Source organism: Pimephales promelas, chromosome 4 (assembly GCF_988280905.1).
Source record: "Pimephales promelas chromosome 4, fPimPro1.hap1.1, whole genome shotgun sequence".
In the NCBI taxonomy this organism is placed as follows: Eukaryota; Metazoa; Chordata; class Actinopteri; order Cypriniformes; family Leuciscidae; genus Pimephales; species Pimephales promelas.
The window spans coordinates 3,370,771-3,394,906 of NC_142772.1; the positions used below are offsets into that span (position 1 = coordinate 3,370,771).

A 24,136-nucleotide genomic window follows, 5' to 3' on the forward strand; every position below is an offset into this window, starting at 1 on the left:
ATTACAAGTGAATTACAATCTCTGTGGAGTTGAAGATCGAAGCAGAGAATGTCTAATATGGGGTAGTGTTGTCACGATACTAGAATTTCTAACTTTGATACGATACCTTGAAAAATATCGATATTTTTGACAACACTAGTATGGGGAGAACTGGTTGCAGTTCCACTCTGTTTACATATGAGGGCGCTCACATAAAGAAAATGGAGGTCTAGTGAGTTATACCCCTTAAAATACACTTTTCTCAGGATATCATTTTTTGTCTAGTAATTTGAAACTTGTATTCGAAAGGAGATGCAAAGCAATTACACATCGCTTGGTGTTATATTTTTTAGAGTCACTTTTTGCTTTAAATAATGTCAATGACGTCATATATGTCGTACCCCGTAATAATGCGTAAGGCGCCGCCATATGGGCAACTTTCCCATTCCTCTCATAGCGGGAATTGAGAAAAATGCCTGTTTCGTGCGCTGCTCAGCCAATTGAAAACAGGTCGCGAGGAATTAACTTTCACAATCAAGACTGAACAATTGTTTCTGGTTGTATTTGGTCATGACGCAATTAGTAATAGTAAAGTTCAAAGGAGAAAGTCTGTGAAATTTTTTGATCACAATATTTTGACACGAAATTAAGTTTTTATAGATTTTCTGTGGACAATGTAGTTGTTTAAAAGTCAAATCTATTGTTTATTTATAAGAGTTTTAAAAAATCCTGAACAGCGGGTGGCAAGTCTTTCGGTAGAAGGTCTTCAGATCTTTCTTCATAAAATCTATATTCGAAGTACTTAAACCACTTGTGGAGACAGACAACATCCAAATCAAGCCGCTTCGCTGGGTTCCTTTGCAGGAGAGAGCAAAGTAATTTGCAGCATTCTGTGGAGAAAGAGAAGAGAAGTCCTATTATTACCTTAAACTTCACACTCGCTCTCTTTGATTAAGAGTCTAAGCTGAAATATCTAAATATTACTGCATTACCCACACAACCATTTATATTAATTTGTTCTACTTTGTATGATTTAGAATTGCAAGTGATCTTTGCTGAAATGTAGATCTAACCTTGTGATACGCCATCTCTTGTCCAGATGTTGTCATTTAGCATATCCAAGTCTTCTGAAGATGGAAATTCTCCACACGCCAGTGTAAACAGGAGGACCCCGAGTGACCACACTGTCGCTGGTTTGCCGTGATAAAAGCCGTATGATTCATATTCAGGGGGGCAGTACTCTTCGGTGCCTGCAAAAAAGAGAAAAAAGTATTTATTAGCATGCAAGAAATGATTTGATGCTATTGATTCACAATGGTGGATCCCATTACATGATACTTTGTAAGACCTTGACGGCTTCTGGCCCGTCATCTAAGTTTGAGACCCACATTACAGCTCTGAAGAATAATACAAACCAGCAAAGGACGTGTATCCCGCATCGGTCAGGATTTCTCCGCATCCAAAGTCAATCAACTTGACATCCAGCGTCTCCGGGTTGATCAGGAGGTTTTCCAGTTTTATGTCGCGATGCAACACTCCACGTTGGCAGCATGTTTGAGCTGCGACTGCTGCCTGATGCATGATGACCTTTGCCACGTTCTCGTCGATGTAGTAGTCGTGCCGGTCCAGATATTCGATCAGGCTCTCACAGGGTGTAGGGAACTCCAGAACCATAATGTACTGATTTGGCTCTTCGTCCCAGTCCAGAAGCTGGATGATCTGGGGAACCCTGGGGCCTTTGTTGGCGAGAATTTGCAGACCGATCTCCAGAGGAACGGGTTCAGGATTATCCTCCTAGAAGAAAGACAATTCTAATGATCTTATACTGTACATGGAGAAAAGATGTCGAACACTACTAAACTACAGACAATAGCAGTTTGTCCATTGAAAAATGAACTGAGAGAAACAGAGTACTTACAATGTTGATCCACTCAATACCCTCGGTATCAGCGAATTTCAGCGCCACCTAATCAACAAAACAAAAAATGGATTTGAGTTTTTTATTTCCAATGTGTGTGCAGTTCATATTTCAATTCTAATCATGTAGAGCAAGTCTAACAATTTAAACAGGTCTGAGAGGTCAGGTGCTCTAAGAAGTGAACATAAGATACACTGAGAATGCTTGAAAAGAAGAGTTATTCGAATATACGATCGTGCAAGAACACTTTGATAGATAATGCAAGTAAATTAAATGATACCTTAAGGCCATCCTTCAAGCGAGTCCCGGCGTAAACGCTTCCAAATCCTCCTTCCCCGAGCTTCTTGCCGACTTTATAGCTCCAGCAACCGACGTCTGTTAAAAGAAACATAGAAGAGTTGACATGAAAACTGCTTTTTGCCTGAGTTGACATGAGTAAAGACAGATATAATATCACAACACAAGTTTGTCTGTATTGTGTTGTGTCGGAGTCATGACAGTCAACTTACAGATAATCTCATTCTCAGAGACAGTGTCTACTGTCGGTGCGACATGGGGGCCATCATCTTCCCAGACTGACGTGGCACAGTCTGGAACTGGGGGGCCATCATCTTCCCAGTCTGGAGGGCCATCATCTTCCCAGTCTGACGTGGCACAGACTGGAACATCAACACAACAGTCAGCCGTTTCCAATCCTGGAGCTGATGTGGTGCTGACTGGGACCTGGGGGACGTCCACACTGGAGTCTGCCACATGTCGGGCTGGAACTCGACGGACGTTGGCTCTATAGGTGGCCACATCTAGGACTGGAACTCTATCAGATGTGGCACAGGCTGTAGGTTGGAGGACGTCAAGAATCGAGACAGAGCTCAAAGCGTTGAGGACGTCGGCAGACCATTCTGACGAATCTCCCACTAAGTCCTGGAAGGCGTCTTCACTCCACTCGTCATCAACTTCAGCATGACCTGGTTCCACTGCAGCGCTGAGGATTTCAGCCTCAATGGTACGGGGAACAAGCTGAGAAGTCTGATCTAAAGAGGGAAATGATAAAACAAAAGATGGTTTTAATCAAATTCTATTAATAAAAGATTAACCAAAACCATATTCATTACTAGACATTAATATTGGTGCAGCTAATGTAATTAATGAAGCGAGTTTTCGGGGGCATTCACACAGGTCTAATTCGTGCATTCTGCTTCCTCAGTTGTCGGTCAGTGAGAACAGGCGAGAATGTTCTGTTCTCTGTTTAAGTTCAAATTAAAAATACTTCAAATTTCAAAACATACACCAAGTCCCCTGCATTAAATTTAATATAGTTGTGTGTGTAAATTTTAATTTGGCCATCCAGATGTTGCTTGGTAACCCTTTAGGCAATCATACATGCAAATGTAGAATTCATTGATTTTTCATCTGATTAGCACAACATCTTCATTTTCAGACAATGAATTTGGCCAACTGGGCATAATTTGTAATAATTTATAATTTGTGAACAATTTCACATTCACTAAAATTTGACGTAATACATTTGAATGTCTGTTTAAATGAATTCACATATCTGTCATCAAAGATGTGAAGTTTCCATTATATTTCAAGCATATTATGTTACTGAATTCTCTAGTAAAAGTTTTTATTATTTATAAAACTTTAAAAACAGAACTTTACATATTCTACATCATGTTTGGTCCTTTTACTTACCTTGACTGGAGCTGGTCTTGATGGTTTTTGCCTTCCTCCTCTTGCCGTTCTCCTTTATGTGTAAATTGTCCACACTGTCAGAATCATGCGCACGACAATTAACACAAGAAAAGTTTGCTCCCATTTTGAAATGCTAAATAATTACACTGCAATAAATGCCAGTAGAAAATTATCAGCAAAGCAATGAAGAGAATGTTTGAAAGTCTGTGAAATTCAGCTTTTATTCGACCAGTACTCGACTGTGACGTCACGTTCTATAGAACATTCCAGACATTCCACAGCTGCACGTTGTGCGACACGTGCCACTGTCACTCTATGGGGGGGAGGGGTTGCAGGTTGTAAGTCACGTGCAACCGTCACTCTATGGGGGGGGGGGGGGGGGGGGGGCTGCAGGTTGTGCGTCACGGGCCACCGTCAGTCTATGGGCGGGGCTTATGCGTAACTGAAAATTCGATATGAAAACACTAAAATAAACACTGAGATACTTTCAATCAAATACACAGGTTTAATCGGATTTAATGTAAACTCTTTTTAATAATGATGTCTAGCCTGAAAAGAGAGACACAATTAAAAGATAGCGATCTCGATTCAAACAAACACACAATATACTTTAACAACTAAACATTTGACAAGGTTTTGGTCTAAAACATTTGACAACGACTAAACATTTGACAAAAATTGACCATTAAGGTAATATAGGGCTACTACGATCACAGAGCGATCGAACATTCAAATCTGCATTTGTGCTGCCACTGAATAAAGCCTGGTTATTACCGTCAAACACTGAACTCTTGGTTGATTAAACCAAAACTTACTTACTCGAAGTATAGGTTTAAAATTAAATCACAGACTGTACAAAAGTTTAAATACATCAGCTGAGCCAACCTAGTTCACGGTTAACGGACTTCACGAAAAAGTGCGCCGTTTTACTCCTTTATTCTTCTTCTTTTATTTAATGCTGATTTACCTGGTAAATATATCGCCATGTACCTTTGGTGGTTTATCAAGTTTTCAATCCTTTCGTTTAATAATCTTTAATCACCGTGAATAAGATAGTTTAATGCTAATTATACTGGTAGCTCGCTCGCGACGCAAGCCACCTGTTGGAGACCCCTGGTCTAAAGTGTTTCATCGCCATCTAACGGCCTGACAGCAGAATACAGCGTTTGAGCATACACTGGAGCCTTATATGGGTTGTTCCTGATGCGTCCAATTGGGAGAGAAGGATATACGGCGAAATATCATAAAACGACGCTGGAAACAAACCGTCCCGACTTTTACTAATTTTTAGGTATTTCAGTTCAGTTCAGATACCTTTATTAATCCCCAAGGGGCAATTCAGCTTTACAGTCAACCCATCTATAATTTAGTTAAAATGCATTAACACACAATGAATAAAAGAAATAAATACTCACATCCACATATTTACTCACTAGTTTACCATCCAGTATCACACACACCCACACACATTCACCTGCCATTGACTAAACAGAGCAGTGGAAAGCAAGAACCAATTCCATATATTTAAGTATTTTCGTTTAGAAGTCTTATAGCAGAAGGAATGAATATAGCGGTTAGTTTTCCGTTTTGGCACATAATACCGCCGACCTGACTGCATGACAACAAATTCTTCACTGAGTGCATGATCTGGTTGACACAGTATTCTTTCTGCCTTTTTGACAGCTCGTGTCAGTCCAGTCGTCCAGTGATTTTTGAGCATAACTTAACAATGTTGGTCAAACTTTTTTTTATTTTTTTTTTTATCTTTCACAGCTAGTCCATTAAACCAACACAGGAAAGAAAACGTTTGTAGACTCTCAATGAAGGCCTGATAGAATGAACATAAAATTCTTTTACAGACCCCAAAAGAGTTAAGCTTCCTCAGTAAGTATATTCTTTGGTTTACTCTCTTAATAATGCTATCAGTGTTCTCACTGAATTTCAGTTGTGAGTCAAACACTGTGCCCAAGTACTTATATGTTTGAACTATTTGAACATTTTCATTGACTTGATTTCGGTTCTTCACTATGCTTCCTAAAATCTATGACTACTTCTTTAGTTTTTGACACATTTAAGTCAAGAAAGCTCCTCACACCATCTGACAAGTTCCATGAGGGCATTATTGTGATCAGATTGGTTGTCCTGTAATAGGAACAACAGGCCTGTGTCGTCTGAGAACTTTACCAAATAGCTGTTCTCCCAAGATGAGTTCTCCCTACAGTTGTCGGTGTATAATATAAACAGCAAGGGTGAAAGGCAAGCACACAGCCCTGAGGAGAGACACGATGACAGATGACATTTCACCATTTACATATACCTGCTGCCTTCTATTTGTTAAAAATGTTAAAACTGATAATAAGATCTGCTCGGGTAACTTAAAATGTGAGGCTAATCGTTCGATTTGGATATGGGGCTGCATTTTGTTAAAAGCTGAACTAAAGTCAGCAAATAAAATTCTTACGTGTGAGGCAGGTTTCTCAAGATGTTTATACACCCTGTCAAGAATGAAAAGCTTTGCATCCTTTACCCCCTTGCCCTCTTGATATGCAAATTGTATTGGATCTAATTTGTCTACAGTTAGGGGGATGATTATGTCCTTTGCGATTTTTTCAAGGCATTTCATTAAACAGGGAAGTCAGTGCAATTGGTCTAAATTCATTAAGGTCTTTAGGAGATTTTGTTTTAGGGATGGGTATTACTGTTGATGTTTTCCATATGTCCGGTATTACTCCACTGTCTGCACAGTTTTGAAAGATAACTGTAAAAATAAGTGTAAAATAAGTAAGTGTAAAAAATTGTTTATTTAAATAAACGTTATAGACAGTGGAGTTATCTGGACTAAAGATTAAAACATCCAGATGTTCAGTTGGGCTTCACTCTTCACTCACAGAAGATATGTTTTTTGTATATTTAAAAAATATTAATACACATAGTTGAATCAGATAGACAAAGTAATGATATTTGACCTATAGGCCTACAGGAAACTGACTGATATATGTTGTTGTGAATTTATATAAAGTTACATTTAGGTATTAACCATATTTAGCCCTTTAGACATAGGCTACAGTACTGTGTAATCACATCTGCTGTACTATTCACAATTGTATCCTCGCTTATGACTCCTCAGGAAGCCTCCTCACTCCTCGATCCTCGACTCCTCACGGTGCAATTAGAGAATTGAGATGTCCTTCAAGATGGCTGAGCTCGATCGGTTTCCGGGTCATAGGAGGGAGGACGGAAGAGCGAGGAGACGAGGAGGGATATTGAGAAGCACCCTAAATGTCTTCAATTCCTCCTTGCTGCAGTTGCTCTGACACATGTTGGCATGTTTTGTCGTCTAACTTGGCCCCGGTAATTGCTGCTTGCAGCTATATTTATTTTTATTTTTTTTGTGTTATATGCGATACATCGACTAGTAGAGGATGAGTGAGTGAAGGCGGGGCTCATTGGAATATTCATGAGCTACTTAATGAAACAAGGATAGAGTTACAGTCGAGCTTTAAGGCATGAATAATTTTATTCCACAGGAGAACGTTTAAATATGTCATTTCGGTGATCAAAGATGAGTTTTAAGGGATAAAATTATTGACCGTACTCATTTAGCCGGGTGGACATTAATAGTGAAAAGCTCTTCATTATATTTGTGTTAGTAATTAGCTATACTTTATCAACATGTATGGATTTGATTAAAATAGCTCATTTTGTTCAGATCAGCCAGAAAAAATACATCTTTTTTTAATTTTACCATTCCAAAAAAATGTCTGAAGATTATTACTTCTTGATGATTTTACCAAAGATGTTATTAAATAGCATTTAAAAAAATAAATAAAAAAATCCATCTGTTAATTTTATGTCTTGTGATTTTATTAGGTACATTTCATATTCATAAAAGTAAAATTATTAAGTAATATTGTCTTTAAAACAAAATTATTATGTATATATATATATATTCCTGTATTGTAAACTGAATCCTTTTAGCTGTGTTATGTTTTTGTATGTCTGTTATGCTAGTTATGAATGTTTTACTATGTCTTCATGTTAAAGTAAAGGAGCTCAACCAAGTATCACTGTAACTCGCGCATCCTCTCTGTTGGTGAAAAAGGATCATAACTACACGACTGTTCTGACAACCAGCAGTCTGATATAAGTCGGGCTTTCTGCACTGTATTTTTTGTTTTTGTTTGAAGACGCTGTAAAATGCGGACATTTCCTGGGACAGGACTCACAAAACCGGGACTTTGACCTCTGGTCTAACATCTAACGCCATTATTATTTACATATTATTAAAACATAGCCTATAGGCCATATTTGTTTTATGCCTCACGTGATATATTACTTGAAACCACGTGATCGGACCCGATTTCCGATCACTTGTCTTGATCGGATCGGGAGATCCCTACTTTTTTTTTTTTTTTTTTTACAGAAACGCCTAAATGAAAGTTTTCATTGGCCAAAAATCTACAACAACAATATAGTTTAATAATCAATTACCTTTATTTAATAATCAACACTCAAGTGCAAATGGAATTGTAGAATTAATTTAAACATTTAAACTGCACATAAGGCAGTTCTATGTTAACTATTTAATGATACGTTCTACTCTAATTCATTGTTGAAATGTAAACATTTAGACACGGCTGTAATAACATGTTTTATTGGCAGATTTATTAAAACATACATTAAATGATAAAGACAACAGTTTAAGTAAAAAAATATAATAAATATGAAATAGAGCATATATTTATCAAAATGCTCGTCTCTATAGAGTAGTGCTGTGCGACATAGCTAAAAAATCTATCACGTTATAATGTTTCATTTCTTTCTTTTTTTTTAAGAGAAGTAGAAAAGTTCTTTATGTGTTAAAAAGTGTGTGTTAAAGAAACTCTTGAACTTAAAATGTTACAAAATGTGTGCAATAAAAATAAGTGTAAACGTAGAACAATGGCAAACTTTGAGGTAGATCAGCAACTGTAATAAGTAGGGGTGTAAGTTCACAAAATTCACAGTTCGGTTTGATAGGACACAGTGGTGTCGCGGTTCATACGTTTTCGATACAGCTAAAAGAAAGAAATTCTAGAGACTTTTCCTTGATTTCAAAAATTATAATTTATTAAAAGAAAAATTAATTTTAAATAAGTGAGAGTCTTGAAACTGAACTTCAAATGAACCAAGATCTACGGGCGAAGCGTGCACATTTTAATGAAAATATTGAGCGCTATATCGAACACTTTTATATCGTTACCGACAATGGTTTACGTCTATAAACACCGATACAGCTCAGGTGACACGTTTTAAAGGGATAGTTCACCCAAAAATCTGTCATAAATCACTCACCCTCATGACGGTCCAAATAAAAGATCTTCAGAATAAAAGCCTAAATTCAAAGCGATTCAGTCTTTTCAGAAAAGTTTTGGACTGAACCGCTCATCGATCTCTTTATGAACTTTTTAAAGTGTCAAAGTGGTAGTTGTGAATTTTAACTTTTGGGTGAATTATCCCTTTAAATGTGTCAGAGTCTATTTTTGAATCCTTGACATTTCAGTGTCTCACTAAAAAAATACTTCATTATCGTGAAAGACAATCATGATGATTTAGTTTTCGTTCTTCAACAGATCATGACACGCCTCAAAGGAGATCTGATGGTTTCCAGTTATTATTGAGCCAGTAAGTGACCGCATCATTGAGCCATCCTTCTCTCCATGGTCTTCACCCGTAGTCCTCGTCCCCAGGTTCTGTGTGGCCTATAGGAGACTTAACAGAAACACCATACCTGAAGCTTATCCAATGCTGCTTATTCATGACATCCTGGAATCCATGGATGGCGCCACCTGGTTCAGCACATTGGATTTGCAGTCAGGATACTGGCAGGTGGATCTGGAGGAAGAGAGTAAAGAGAAAACCGCATTTATCACCAACCAGGGGCTATTCCAATCCCGTTCCATGCCGGCTCAGAAATGCTGCATTCCCTTCCAGAGGCTTATGGAGAAGGTCCTGGCAAATTCTGTAGCAAGACCCACCTGTATTGATGCAGCCTGACCTCAACCAACCTCTTCAGGTGAATACTGATGCCAGTGATGTGGGACTGAGAGCTATTCTCACCCAGAAAACACCTGAGGGGGAAAGAGCAATAGCATATGCTTCAAGGACATTACGAGGAGCAGAACTAAATTACTCCACATCAGGAAAAGAGTGTCTGGCTGTGGTCTGGGTGGTGGAAAAATAGAGGAATTACCTTGATGGGAGGCAGTTTGATATCTACAGCGACCAATAGCCTTCAATAGTCCCCAAACCTCCTCTCAATTGACCCGGCGGACTCTTAGGTTGCAGCGGTTCATCTTGCTAATACATCACTGGAAAGGATGTCTCAACCTGGGTCCCGATGCCTCGTCACGAGTCTGTCAGTCTGTGGAAGGAGACGATGTGCACTGTTTGTTTGTTCTGTTTTTTTATGATACAGAATTACAAGTGAATTACAATCTCTGTGGAGTTGAAGATCGAAGCAGAGAATGTCTAATATGGGGTAGTGTTGTCACGATACTAGAATTTCTAACTTTGATACGATACCTTGAAAAATATCGATATTTTTAACAACACTAGTATGGGGAGAACTGGTTGCAGTTCCACTCTGTTTACATATGAGGGCGCTCACATAACGAAAATGGAGGTCTAGTGAGTTATACCCCTTAAAATACACTTTTCTCAGGATATCATTTTTTGTCTAGTAATTTCAATCTTGTATTCGAAATGAGATGCAAAGCAATTACACATCGCTTGGTGTTATATTTTTTAGAGTCACTTTTTGCTTTAAATAATGTCAATGACGTCATACATGTCGTACGCCGTAATAATGCGTAAGGCGCCACCATAATGCGGAGGGCAACTTTCCCATTCCTCTCATAGCGGGAATTGAGAAAAATGCCTGTTTCGTGCGCTGCTCAGCCAATTGAAAACAGGTCGCGAGGAATTAACTTTCACAATCAAGACTGAACAATTGTTTCTGGTTGTATTTGGTCATGACGCAATTAGTAATAGTAAAGTTCAAAGGAGAAAGTCTGTGAAAATTTTTGATCACAATATTTTGACACGAAATTAAGTTTTTATAGATTTTCTGTGGACAATGTAGTTGTTTAAAAGTCAAATCTATTGTTTATTTATAAAGAGTTTTAAAAAATCCTGAACAGCGGGTGGCAAGTCTTTCGGTAGAAGGTCTTCAGATCTTTCTTCATAAAATCTATATTCGAAGTACTTAAACCACTTGTGGAGACAGACAACATCCAAATCAAGCCGCTTCGCTGGGTTCCTTTGCAGGAGAGAGCAAAGTAATTTGCAGCATTCTGTGAAGAAAGAGAAGAGAAGTCCTATTATTACCTTAAACTTCACACTCGCTCTCTTTGATTAAGAGTCTAAGCTGAAATATCTAAATATTACTGCATTACCCACACAACCATTTATATTAATTTGTTCTACTTTGTATGATTTAGAATTGCAAGTGATCTTTGCTGAAATGTAGATCTAACCTTGTGATACGCCATCTCTTGTCCAGATGTTGTCATTTAGCATATCCAAGTCTTCTGAAGATGGAAATTCTCCACACGCCAGTGTAAACAGGAGGACCCCGAGTGACCACACTGTCGCTGGTTTGCCGTGATAAAAGCCGTATGATTCATATTCAGGGGGGCAGTACTCTTCGGTGCCTGCAAAAAAGAGAAAAAAGTATTTATTAGCATGCAAGAAATGATTTGATGCTATTGATTCACAATGGTGGATCCCATTACATGATACTTTGTAAGACCTTGACGGCTTCTGGCCCGTCATCTAAGTTTGAGACCCACATTACAGCTCTGAAGAATAATACAAACCAGCAAAGGACGTGTATCCCGCATCGGTCAGGATTTCTCCGCATCCAAAGTCAATCAACTTGACATCCAGCGTCTCCGGGTTGATCAGGAGGTTTTCCAGTTTTATGTCGCGATGCAACACTCCACGTTGGCAGCATGTTTGAGCTGCGACTGCTGCCTGATGCATGATGACCTTTGCCACGTTCTCGTCGATGTAGTAGTCGTGCCGGTCCAGATATTCGATCAGGCTCTCACAGGGTGTAGGGAACTCCAGAACCATAATGTACTGATTTGGCTCTTCGTCCCAGTCCAGAAGCTGGATGATCTGGGGAACCCTGGGGCCTTTGTTGGCGAGAATTTGCAGACCGATCTCCAGAGGAACGGGTTCAGGATTATCCTCCTAGAAGAAAGACAATTCTTATGATTATACTGTACATGGAGAAAAGATGTCGAACACTACTAAACTACAGACAATAGCAGTTTGTCCATTGAAAAATGAACTGAGAGAAACAGAGTACTTACAATGTTGATCCACTCAATACCCTCGGTATCAGCGAATTTCAGTGCCACCTAATCAACAAAACAAAAAATGGATTTGAGTTTTTTATTTCCAATGTGTGTGCAGTTCATATTTCAATTCTAATCATGTAGAGCAAGTCTAACAATTTAAACAGGTCTGAGAGGTCAGGTGCTCTAAGAAGTGAACATAAGATACACTGAGAATGCTTGAAAAGAAGAGTTATTCGAATATACGATCGTGCAAGAACACTTTGATAGATAATGCAAGTAAATTAAATGATACCTTAAGGCCATCCTTCAAGCGAGTCCCGGCGTAAACGCTTCCAAATCCTCCTTCCCCGAGCTTCTTGCCGACTTTATAGCTCCAGCAACCGACGTCTGTTAAAAGAAACATAGAAGAGTTGACATGAAAACTGCTTTTTGCCTGAGTTGACATGAGTAAAGACAGATATAATATCACAACACAAGTTTGTCTGTATTGTGTTGTGTCGGAGTCATGACAGTCAACTTACAGATAATCTCATTCTCAGAGACAGTGTCTACTGTCGGTGCGACATGGGGGCCATCATCTTCCCAGACTGACGTGGCACAGTCTGGAACTGGGGGGCCATCATCTTCCCAGTCTGGAGGGCCATCATCTTCCCAGTCTGGAGGGCCATCATCTTCCCAGTCTGGAGGGCCATCATCTTCCCAGTCTGATGAGGCACAGTCTGGAACTGGGGGGCCATCATCTTCCCAGTCTGGAGGGCCATCATCTTCCCAGTCTGATGAGGCACAGTCTGGAACTGGGGGGCCATCATCTTCCCAGTCTGGAGGGCCATCATCTTCCCAGTCTGGAGGGCCATCATCTTCCCAGTCTGACGTGGCACAGACTGGAACATCAACACAACAGTCAGCCGTTTCCAATCCTGGAGCTGATGTGGTGCTGACTGGGACCTGGGGGACGTCCACACTGGAGTCTGCCACATGTCGGGCTGGAACTCGACGGACGTTGGCTCTATAGGTGGCCACATCTAGGACTGGAACTCTATCAGATGTGGCACAGGCTGTAGGTTGGAGGACGTCAAGAATCGAGACAGAGCTCAAAGCGTTGAGGACGTCGGCAGACCATTCTGACGAATCTCCCACTAAGTCCTGGAAGGCGTCTTCACTCCACTCGTCATCAACTTCAGCATGACCTGGTTCCTCTGCAGCGCTGAGGATTTCAGCCTTAATGGTACGGGGAACAAGCTGAGAAGTCTGATCTAAAGAGGGAAATGATAAAACAAAAGATGGTTTTAATCAAATTCTATTAATAAAAGATTAACCAAAACCATATTCATAACTAGACATTAATATTGGTGCATCTAATGTAATTAATGAAGCGAGTTTTCGGGGGCATTCACACAGGTCTAATTCGTGCATTCTGCTTCCTCAGTTGTCGGTCAGTGAGAACAGGCGAGAATGTTCTGTTCTCTGTTTAAGTTCAAATTAAAAATACTTCAAATTTCAAAACATACACCAAGTCCCCTGCATTAAATTTAATATAGTTGTGTGTGTAAATTTTAATTTGGCCATCCAGATGTTGCTTGGTAACCCTTTAGGCAATCATACATGCAAATGTAGAATTCATTGATTTTTCATCTGATTAGCACAACATCTTCATTTTCAGACAATGAATTTGGCCAACTGGGCATAATTTGTAATAATTTATAATTTGTGAGCAATTTCACATTCACTAAAATTTGACGTAATACATTTGAATGTCTGTTTAAATGAATTCACATATCTGTCATCAAAGATGTGAAGTTTCCATTATATTTCAAGCATATTATGTTACTGAATTCTCTAGTAAAAGTTTTTATTATTTATAAACCTTTAAAAACAGAACTTTACATATTCTACATCATGTTTGGTCCTTTTACTTACCTTGACTGGAGCTGGTCTTGATGGTTTTTGCCCTCCTCCTCTTGCCGTTCTCCTTTATGTGTAAATTGTCCACACTGTCAGAATCATGCGCACGACAATTAACACAAGAAAAGTTTGCTCCCATTTTGAAATGCTAAATAATTACACTGCAATAAATGCCAGTAGAAAATTATCAGCAAAGCAATGAAGAGAATGTTTGAAAGTCTGTGAAATTCAGCTTTTATTCGACCAGTACTCGACTGTGACGTCACGTTCTATAGAACATTCCAGACATTCCACAGCTGCACGTTGTGCGACACGTGCCACTGTCACTCTATGGGGGGGGGGGTTGCAGGTTGTAAGTCACGTGCAACCGTCACTCTATGGGGGGGGGGGGGGGGGGCTGCAGGTTGTGCGTCACGGGCCACCGTCAGTCTATGGGCGGGGCTTATGCGTAACTGAAAATTCGATGCGTCTATGAAAACACTAAAATAAACACTGAGATACTTTCACTCAAATACACAGGTTTAATCGGATTTAATGTAAACTCTTTTTAATAATGATGTCTAGCCTGAAAAGAGAGACACAATTAAAAGATAGCGATCTCGATTCAAACAAACACACAATTTAACAACTACACATTTGACAAGGTTTTGGTCTAAAACATTTGACAACGACTAAACATTTGACAAAAATTAACCATTAGGGCTACTACGATCACAGAGCGATCGAACATTCAAATCTGCATTTGTGCTGCCACTGAATAAAGCCTGGTTATTACCGTCAAACACTGAACTCTTGGTTGATTAAACCAAAACTTACTTACTCGAAGTATAGGTTTAAAATTAAATCACAGACTGTACAAAAGTTTAAATACATCAGCTGAGCCAACCTAGTTCACGGTTAACGGACTTCAAGAAAAAGTGCGCCGTTTTACTCCTTTATTCTTCTTCTTTTATTTTTTATGCCGATTTACCTGGTAAATATATCGCCATGTACCTTTGGTGGTTTATCAAGTTTTCAATCCTTTCGTTTAATAATCTTTAATCACCGTGAATAAGATAGTTTAATGCTAATTATACTGGTAGCTCGCTCGCGACGCAAGCCACCTGTTGGAGACCCCTGGTCTAAAGTGTTTCATCGCCATCTAACGGCCTGACAGCAGAATACAGCGTTTGAGCATACACTGGAGCCTTATATGGGTTGTTCCTGATGCGTCCAATTGGGAGAGAAGGATATACGGCGAAATATCATAAAACGACGCTGGAAACAAACCGTCCCGACTTTTACTAATTTTTAGGTATTTCAGTTCAGTTCAGATACCTTTATTAGTCCCCAAGGGGCAATTCAGTTTTACAGTCAACCCATCCATAGTTAAAATGCATTAACACACAATGAATAAAAGAAATAAATACTCACATCCACATATTTACTCACTAGTTTACCATCCAGTATCACACACACCCACACACATTCACCTGCCATTGACTAAACAGAGCAGTGGAAAGCAAGAACCAATTCCATATATTTATGTATTTTCGTTTAGAAGTCTTATAGCAGAAGGAATGAATGAGGTAGCATAGCGGTTAGTTTTCCGTTTTGGCACATAATACCGCCGACCTGACTGCATGACAACAAATTCTTCACTGAGTGCATGATCTGGTTGACACAGTATTCTTTCTGCCTTTTTGACAGCTCGTGTCAGTCCAGTCGTCCAGTGATTTTTGAGCATAACTTAACAATGTTGGTCAAACTTTTTTTTTTTATCTTTCACAGCTAGTCTAGACTCTCAATGAAGGCCTGATAGAATGAACATCAAATTCTTTTACAGACCCCAAAAGAGTTAAGCTTCCTCAGTAAGTATATTCTTTGGTTTACTCTCTTAATAATGCTATCAGTGTTCTCACTGAATTTCAGTTGTGAGTCAAACACTGTGCCCAAGTACTTATATGTTTGAACTATTTGAACATTTTCATTGACTTAATTTCGGTTCTTCACTATGCTTCCTAAAATCTATGACTACTTCTTTAGTTTTTGACACATTTAAGTCAAGGAAGCTATCCTCACACCATCTGACAAGTTCCATGAGGGCATTATTGTGATCAGATTGGTTGTCCTGTAATAGGGACATCAGGCCTGTGTCGTCTGAGAACTTTACCAAATAGCTGTTCTCCCAAGATGACCTGCAGTTGTCGGTGTATAATATAAACAGCAAGGGTGAAAGCACACAGCCCTGAGGAGAGACACGATGACAGATGACATTTCACCATTTACATATACCTGCTGCCTTCTATTTGTTAAAAATGTTAAAACTGATAATAAGATCTGCTCGGGTAACTTAAAATGTGAGGCCAATCGTTCGATTAGGATATGGGGCTGCATTTTGTTAAAAGCTGAACTAAAGTCAGCAAATAAAATTCTTACGTGTGAGGCAGGTTTCTCAAGATGTTTATACACCCTGTCAAGAATGAAAAGCTTTGCATCCTTTACCCCCTTGCCCTCTTGATATGCAAATTGTATTGGATCTAATTTGTCTACAGTTAGGGGGATGATTATGTCCTTTACGATTTTTTCAAGGCATTTCATTATACAGGGAAGTCAGTGCAATTGGTCTAAATTCATTAAGGTCTTTAGGAGATTTTGTTTTAGGGATGGGTATTACTGTTGATGTTTTCCATATGTCCGGTATTACTCCACTGTCTGCACATTTTTGAAAGATAACTGTAAAAATAAGTGTAAAATAAGTAAGTGTAAAAAATTGTTTATTTAAATAAACGTTATAGACAGTGGAGTTATCTGGACTAAAGATTAAAACATCCAGATGTTCAGTTGGGCTTCACTCTTCACTCACAGAAGATATGTTTTTTGTATATTTAAAAAATATTAATACACATAGTTGAATCAGATAGACAAAGTAATGATATTTGACCTATAGGCCTACAGGAAACTGACTGATATATGTTGTTGTGAATTTATATAAAGTTACATTTAGGTATTAACCATATTTAGCCCTTTAGACATAGGCTACAGTACTGTGTAATCACATCTGCTGTACTATTCACAATTGTATCCTCGCTTATGACTCCTCAGGAAGCCTCCTCACTCCTCGATCCTCGACTCCTCACGGTGCAATTAGAGAATTGAGATGTCCTTCAAGATGGCTGAGCTCGATCGGTTTCCGGGTCATAGGAGGGAGGACGGAAGAGCGAGGAGACGAGGAGGGATATTGAGAAGCACCCTAAATGTCTTCAATTCCTCCTTGCTGCAGTTGCTCTGACACATGTTGGCATGTTTTGTCGTCTAACTTGGCCCCGGTAATTGCTGCTTGCAGCTATATTTATTTTTATTTTTTTTGTGTTATATGCGATACATCGACTAGTAGAGGATGAGTGAGTGGAGGCGGGGCTCATTGGAATATTCATGAGCTACTTAATGAAACAAGGATAGAGTTACATTCGAGCTTTAAGGCATGAATAATTTTATTCCACAGGAGAACGTTTAAATATGTCATTTCGGTGATCAAAGATGAGTTTTAAGGGATAAAATTATTGACCGTATTCATTTAGCCGGGTGGACATTAATAGTGAAAAGTTCTTCATTATATTTGTGTTAGTAATTAGCTATACTTTATCAACATGTATGGATTTGATTAAAATAGCTCATTTTGTTCAGATCAGCCAGAAAAAATACATCTTTTTTTAATTTTACCATTCCAAAAAAATGTCTGAAGATTATTACTTCTTGATGATTTTACCAAAGATGTTATTAAATAGCATTTAAAAAAATAAATAAAAAAATGCATCTGTTAATTTTATGTCTTGTGATTTTATTAGGTACATTTCATATTCATAAAAGTAAAATTATTAAGTAATATTGTCTTTAAAACAAAATTATTATGTATATATATATATATTCCTGTATTGTAAACTGAATCCTTTTAGCTGTGTTATGTTTTTGTATGTCTGTTATAGCTAGTTATGAATGTTTTACTATGTCTTCATGTTAAAGTAAAGGAGCTCAACCAAGTATCACTGTAACTCGCGCATCCTCTCTGTTGGTGAAAAAGGATCATAACTACACGACTGTTCTGACAACCAGCAGTCTGATATAAGTCGGGCTTTCTGCACTGTATTTTTTGTTTTTGTTTGAAGACGCTGTAAAATGCGGACATTTCCTGGGACAGGACTCACAAAACCGGGATTTTGACCTCTGGTCTAACATCTAACACCATTATTATTTACATATTATTAAAACATAGCCTATAGGCCATATATTTGTTTTATGCCTCACGTGATATATTACTTGAAACCACGTGATCGGACCCGATTTCCGATCACTTGTCTTGATCGGATCGGGACATCCCTACTTTTTTTTTTTTTTACAGAAACGCCTAAATGAAAGTTTTCATTGGCCAAAAATCTACAACAACAATATAGTTTAATAATCAATTACATTTATTTAATAATCAACACTCAAGTGCAAATGGAACTGTAGAATTAATTTAAACATTTAAACTGCACATAAGGCAGTTCTATATTAACTATTTAATGATTCGTTCTACTCTAATTCATTGTTGAAATGTAAACATTTAGACACGGCTGTAATAACATGTTTTATTGGCAGATTTATTAAAACATACATTAAATGATAAAGACAACAGTTTAAGTAAAAAATATAATACAAATGAAATAGAGCATATATTTATCAAAATGCTCGTCTCTATAGAGTAGTGCTGTGCGACATAGCTAAAAAATGTATCACGTTATAATGTTTCATTTCTTTCTTTTTTTTAAGAGAAGTAGAAAAGTTCTTTATGTTTTAAAAAGTGTGTGTTAAAGAAACTCTTGAACTTAAAATGTTACAAAATGTGTGCAATAAAAAAAAGTGTAAACGTAGAACAATGGCAAACTTTGAGGTAGATCAGCAACTGTAATAATTAGGGGTGTACGTTCACAAAATTCACAGTTCGGTTTGATAGGACACAGTGGTGTCGCGGTTCGTACGTTTTCGATACAGGAAAAAGAAAGAAATGCGAAAAGAGACTTTTCCTTGATTTAAAAAATTATAATTTATTAAAAGAAAAATTAATTTTAAATAAGTGTGAGTCTTGAAACTGAACTTCAAATGAACCAAGATCTACGGGCGAAGCGTGCACATTTTAATGAAAATATTGAGCGCTATATCGAACACTTTTATATCGTTACCGACAATGGTTTACGTCTATAAACACCGATACAGCTCAGGTGACACGTTTTAAAGGGATAGTTCACCCAAAAATCTGTCCTAAATCACTCACCCTCATGACGGTCCACATAAAAGATCTTCAGAATAAAAGCCTAAATTCAAAGCGATTCAGTCTCTCCAGAAAAGTTTTGGACTGAACCGCTCATCAATCTCTTTATGAACTTTTTAAAGTGTCAAAGTGGTAGTTGTGAATTTTAACTTTTGGGTGAATTATCCCTTTAAATGTGTCAGGGTCTATTTTTGAATCCTTGACATTTCAGTGTCTCACTAAAAAAATACTTCATTATCGTGAAAGACAATCATGATGATTTAGTTTTCGTTCTTCAACAGATCATGACACGCCTCAAAGGAGATCTGATGGTTTCCAGTTATTATTGAGCCAGCAAGTGACCGCATCATTGAGCCATCCTTCTCTCCATGGTCATCACCCGTAATCCTCGTCCCCAGGTTCTGTGTGGCCTATAGGAGACTTAACAGAAACACCATACCTGAAGCTTATCCAATGCCGCTTATTCATGACATCCTGGAATCCATGGATGGCGCCACCTGGTTCAGCACATTGGATTTGCAGTCAGGATACTGGCAGGTGGATCTGGAGGAAGAGAGTAAAGAGAAAACCGCATTTATCACCAACCAGGGGCTATTCCAATCCCGTTCCATGCCGGCTCAGAAATGCTGCATTCCCTTCCAGAGGCTTATGGAGAAGGTCCTGGCAAATTCTGTAGCAAGACCCACCTGTATTGATGCAGCCTGACCTCAACCAACCTCTTCAGGTGAATACTGATGCCAGTGATGTGGGACTGAGAGCTATTCTCACCCAGCAAACACCTGAGGGGGAAAGAGCAATAGCTTATGCTTCAAGGACATTACGAGGAGCAGAACTAAATTACTCCACATCAGGAAAAGAGTGTCTGGCTGTGGTCTGGGTGGTGGAAAAATAGAGGAATTACCTTGATGGGAGGCAGTTTGATATCTACAGCGACCAATAGCCTTCAATAGTCCCCAAACCTCCTCTCAATTGACCCGGCGGACTCTTAGGTTGCAGCGGTTCATCTTGCTAATACATCACTGGAAAGGATGTCTCAACCTGGGTCCCGATGCCTCGTCACGAGTCTGTCAGTCTGTGGAAGGAGACGATGTGCACTGTTTGTTTGTTCTGTTTTTTTATGATACAAAATTACAAGTGAATTACAATCTCTGTGGAGTTGAAGATCGAAGCAGAGAATGTCTAATATGGGGTAGTGTTGTCACGATACTAGAATTTCTAACTTTGATACGATACCTTGAAAAATATCGATATTTTTGACAACACTAGTATGGGGAGAACTGGTTGCAGTTCCACTCTGTTTACATATGAGGGCGCTCACATAAAGAAAATGGAGGTCTAGTGAGTTATACCCCTTAAAATACACTTTTCTCAGGATATCATTTTTTGTCTAGTAATTTGAAACTTGTATTCGAAAGGAGATGCAAAGCAATTACACATCGCTTGGTGTTATATTTTTTAGAGTCACTTTTTGCTTTAAATAATGTCAATGACGTCATATATGTCGTACCCCGTAATAATGCGTAAGGCGCCGCCATATGGGCAACTTTCCCATTCCTCTCATAGCGGGAATTGAGAAAAATGCCTGTTTCGTGCGCTGCTCAGCCAATTGAAAACAGGTCGCGAGGAATTAACTTTCACAATCAAGACTGAACAATTGTTTCTGGTTGTATTTGGTCATGACGCAATTAGTAATAGTAAAGTTCAAAGGAGAAAGTCTGTGAAATTTTTTGATCACAATATTTTGACACGAAATTAAGTTTTTATAGATTTTCTGTGGACAATGTAGTTGTTTAAAAGTCAAATCTATTGTTTATTTATAAGAGTTTTAAAAAATCCTGAACAGCGGGTGGCAAGTCTTTCGGTAGAAGGTCTTCAGATCTTTCTTCATAAAATCTATATTCGAAGTACTTAAACCACTTGTGGAGACAGACAACATCCAAATCAAGCCGCTTCGCTGGGTTCCTTTGCAGGAGAGAGCAAAGTAATTTGCAGCATTCTGTGGAGAAAGAGAAGAGAAGTCCTATTATTACCTTAAACTTCACACTCGCTCTCTTTGATTAAGAGTCTAAGCTGAAATATCTAAATATTACTGCATTACCCACACAACCATTTATATTAATTTGTTCTACTTTGTATGATTTAGAATTGCAAGTGATCTTTGCTGAAATGTAGATCTAACCTTGTGATACGCCATCTCTTGTCCAGATGTTGTCATTTAGCATATCCAAGTCTTCTGAAGATGGAAATTCTCCACACGCCAGTGTAAACAGGAGGACCCCGAGTGACCACACTGTCGCTGGTTTGCCGTGATAAAAGCCGTATGATTCATATTCAGGGGGGCAGTACTCTTCGGTGCCTGCAAAAAAGAGAAAAAAGTATTTATTAGCATGCAAGAAATGATTTGATGCTATTGATTCACAATGGTGGATCCCATTACATGATACTTTGTAAGACCTTGAGGGCTTCTGGCCCGTCATCTAAGTTTGAGACCCACATTACAGCTCTGAGGAATAATACAAACCAGCAAAGGACGTGTATCCCGCATCGGTCAGGATTTCTCCGCATCCAAAGTCAATCAACTTGACATCCAGCGTCTCCGGGTTGATCAGGAGGTTTTCCAGTTTTATGTCGCGATGCAACACTCCACGTTGGCAGCATGTTTGAGCTGCGACTGCTGCCTGATGCATGATGACCTTTGCCACGTTCTCGTCGATGTAGTAGTCGTGCCGGTCCAGATATTCGATCAGGCTCTCACAGGGTGTAGGGAACTCTAGAACCATAATGTACTGATTTGGCTCTTCGTCCCAGTCCAGAAGCTGGATGATCTGGGGAACCCTGGGGCCTTTGTTGGCGAGAATTTGCAGACCGATCTCCAGAGGAACGGGTTCAGGATTATCCTCCTAGAAGAAAGACAATTATTACGATCTTATACTGTACATGGAGAAAAGATGTACAACACGACTAAACTACAGACAATAGCAGTTTGTCCATTGAAAAATGAACTGAGAGAAACAGAGTACTTACAATGTTGATCCACTCAATACCCTCGGTATCAGCGAATTTCAGCGCCACCTAATCAACAAAACAAAAAATGGATTTGAGTTTTTTATTTCCAATGTGTGTGCAGTTCATATTTCAATTCTAATCATGTAGAGCAAGCCTAACAATTTAAACAGGTCTGAGAGGTCAGGTGCTCTAAGAAGTGAACATAAGATACACTGAGAATGATTGAAAAGAAGAGTTATTCGAATATACGATCGTGCAAGAACACTTTGATAGATAATGCAAGTAAATTAAATGATACCTTAAGGCCATCCTTCAAGCGAGTCCCGGCGTAAACGCTTCCAAATCCTCCTTCCCCGAGCTTCTTGCCGACTTTATAGCTCCAGCAACCGACGTCTGTTAAAAGAAACATAGAAGAGTTGACATGAAAACTGCTTTTTGCCTGAGTTGACATGAGTAAAGACAGATATAATATCACAACACAAGTTTGTCTGTATTGTGTTGTGTCGGAGTCATGACAGTCAACTTACAGATAATCTCATTCTCAGAGACAGTGTCTACTGTCGGTGCGACATGGGGGCCATCATCTTCCCAGACTGACGTGGTACAGTCTGGAACTGGGGGGCCATCATCTTCCCAGTCTGGAGGGCCATCATCTTCCCAGTCTGGAGGGCCATCATCTTCCCAGTCTGATGAGGCACAGTCTGGAACTGGGGGGCCATCATCTTCCCAGTCTGGAGGGCCATCATCTTCCCAGTCTGACGTGGCACAGACTGGAACATCAACACAACAGTCAGCCGTTTCCAATCCTGGAGCTGATGTGGTGCTGACTGGGACCTGGGGGACGTCCACACTGGAGTCTGCCACATGTCGGGCTGGAACTCGACGGACGTTGGCTCTATAGGTGGCCACATCTAGGACTGGAACTCTATCAGATGTGGCACAGGCTGTAGGTTGGAGGACGTCAAGAATCGAGACAGAGCTCAAAGCGTTGAGGACGTCGGCAGACCATTCTGACGAATCTCCCACTAAGTCCTGGAAGGCGTCTTCACTCCACTCGTCATCAACTTCAGCATGACCTGGTTCCACTGCAACGCTGAGGATTTCAGCCTCAATGGTACGGGGAACAAGCTGAGAAGTCTGATCTAAAGAGGGAAATGATAAAACAAAAGATGGTTTTAATCAAATTCTATTAATAAAAGATTAACCAAAACCATATTCATTACTAGACATTAATATTGGTGCATCTAATGTAATTAATGAAGCGAGTTTTCGGGGGCATTCACACAGGTCTAATTCGTGCATTCTGCTTCCTCAGTTGTCGGTCAGTGAGAACAGGCGAGAATGTTCTGTTCTCTGTTTAAGTTCAAATTAAAAATACTTCAAATTTCAAAACATACACCAAGTCCCCTGCATTAAATTTAATATAGTTGTGTGTGTACATTTTAATTGGGCCATCCAGATGTTGCTTGGTAACCCTTTAGGCAATCATACATGCAAATGTAGAATTCATTGATTTTTCATCTGATTAGCACAACATCTTCATTTTCAGACAATGAATTTGGCCAACTGGGCATAATTTGTAATAATTTATAATTTGTGAGCAATTTCACATTCACTAAAATTTGACGTAATACATTTGAATGTCTGTTTAAATGAATTCACATATCTGTCATCAAAGATGTGAAGTTTCCATTATATTTCAAGCATATTATGTTACTGAATTCTCTAGTAAAAGTTTTTATTATTTATAAACCTTTAAAAACAGAACTTTACATATTCTACATCATGTTTGGTCCTTTTACTTACCTTGACTGGAGCTGGTCTTGATGGTTTTTGCCCTCCTCCTCTTGCCGTTCTCCTTTATGTGTAAATTGTCCACACTGTCAGAATCATGCGCACGACAATTAACACAAGAAAAGTTTGCTCCCATTTTGAAATGCTAAATAATTACACTGCAATAAATGCCAGTAGAAAATTATCAGCAAAGCAATGAAGAGAATG

General features: G+C 39.0%; 4 protein-coding genes and 2 long non-coding RNA genes across 6 annotated transcripts; all 6 read right to left on the reverse strand.

Moving 5' to 3' along the window:
* Positions 1-687: 687 nt before the first annotated feature.
* LOC120471902 (serine/threonine-protein kinase pim-2) lies at positions 688-3,780 on the reverse strand. Its single transcript, XM_039661835.2, has 7 exons — positions 3,593-3,780; positions 2,407-2,928; positions 2,178-2,272; positions 1,898-1,945; positions 1,395-1,773; positions 1,053-1,229; positions 688-869 (listed from the first exon to the last, which is right to left on the reverse strand). Exons 1-7 carry the CDS (start codon positions 3,714-3,716, stop codon positions 688-690), a joined length of 1,527 nt encoding a protein of 508 aa, XP_039517769.2. The 5' UTR covers positions 3,717-3,780.
* A 5,558-nt stretch (positions 3,781-9,338) lies between these two features.
* Positions 9,339-9,950, reverse strand: LOC120471916 (uncharacterized). Its single transcript, XR_016168211.1, has 3 exons — positions 9,825-9,950; positions 9,610-9,702; positions 9,339-9,466 (listed from the first exon to the last, which is right to left on the reverse strand). It is a non-coding gene; the product is annotated as an uncharacterized LOC120471916 (long non-coding RNA).
* Positions 9,951-10,725: 775 nt separating this feature from the next.
* LOC148981538 (serine/threonine-protein kinase pim-2-like) lies at positions 10,726-11,970 on the reverse strand. The gene is made up of 3 exons (XM_089129838.1): positions 11,452-11,970; positions 11,110-11,286; positions 10,726-10,926 (listed from the first exon to the last, which is right to left on the reverse strand). Exons 1-3 carry the CDS (start codon positions 11,708-11,710, stop codon positions 10,733-10,735), a joined length of 630 nt encoding a protein of 209 aa, XP_088985964.1. The 5' UTR covers positions 11,711-11,970; the 3' UTR covers positions 10,726-10,732.
* A 7,578-nt stretch (positions 11,971-19,548) lies between these two features.
* LOC148981539 (uncharacterized) lies at positions 19,549-20,181 on the reverse strand. The gene is made up of 3 exons (XR_016168160.1): positions 20,031-20,181; positions 19,816-19,908; positions 19,549-19,672 (listed from the first exon to the last, which is right to left on the reverse strand). It is a non-coding gene; the product is annotated as an uncharacterized LOC148981539 (long non-coding RNA).
* A 762-nt stretch (positions 20,182-20,943) lies between these two features.
* On the reverse strand, positions 20,944-22,023 carry LOC148981540 (serine/threonine-protein kinase pim-2-like). Its single transcript, XM_089129754.1, has 3 exons — positions 21,651-22,023; positions 21,309-21,485; positions 20,944-21,125 (listed from the first exon to the last, which is right to left on the reverse strand). Exons 1-3 carry the CDS (start codon positions 21,907-21,909, stop codon positions 20,944-20,946), a joined length of 618 nt encoding a protein of 205 aa, XP_088985880.1. The 5' UTR covers positions 21,910-22,023.
* Positions 22,024-22,606: 583 nt separating this feature from the next.
* On the reverse strand, positions 22,607-24,083 carry LOC148981541 (uncharacterized). The gene is made up of 2 exons (XM_089129755.1): positions 23,942-24,083; positions 22,607-23,277 (listed from the first exon to the last, which is right to left on the reverse strand). Exons 1-2 carry the CDS (start codon positions 24,063-24,065, stop codon positions 22,607-22,609), a joined length of 795 nt encoding a protein of 264 aa, XP_088985881.1. The 5' UTR covers positions 24,066-24,083.
* Between the last annotated feature and the right edge of the window lie 53 nt (positions 24,084-24,136).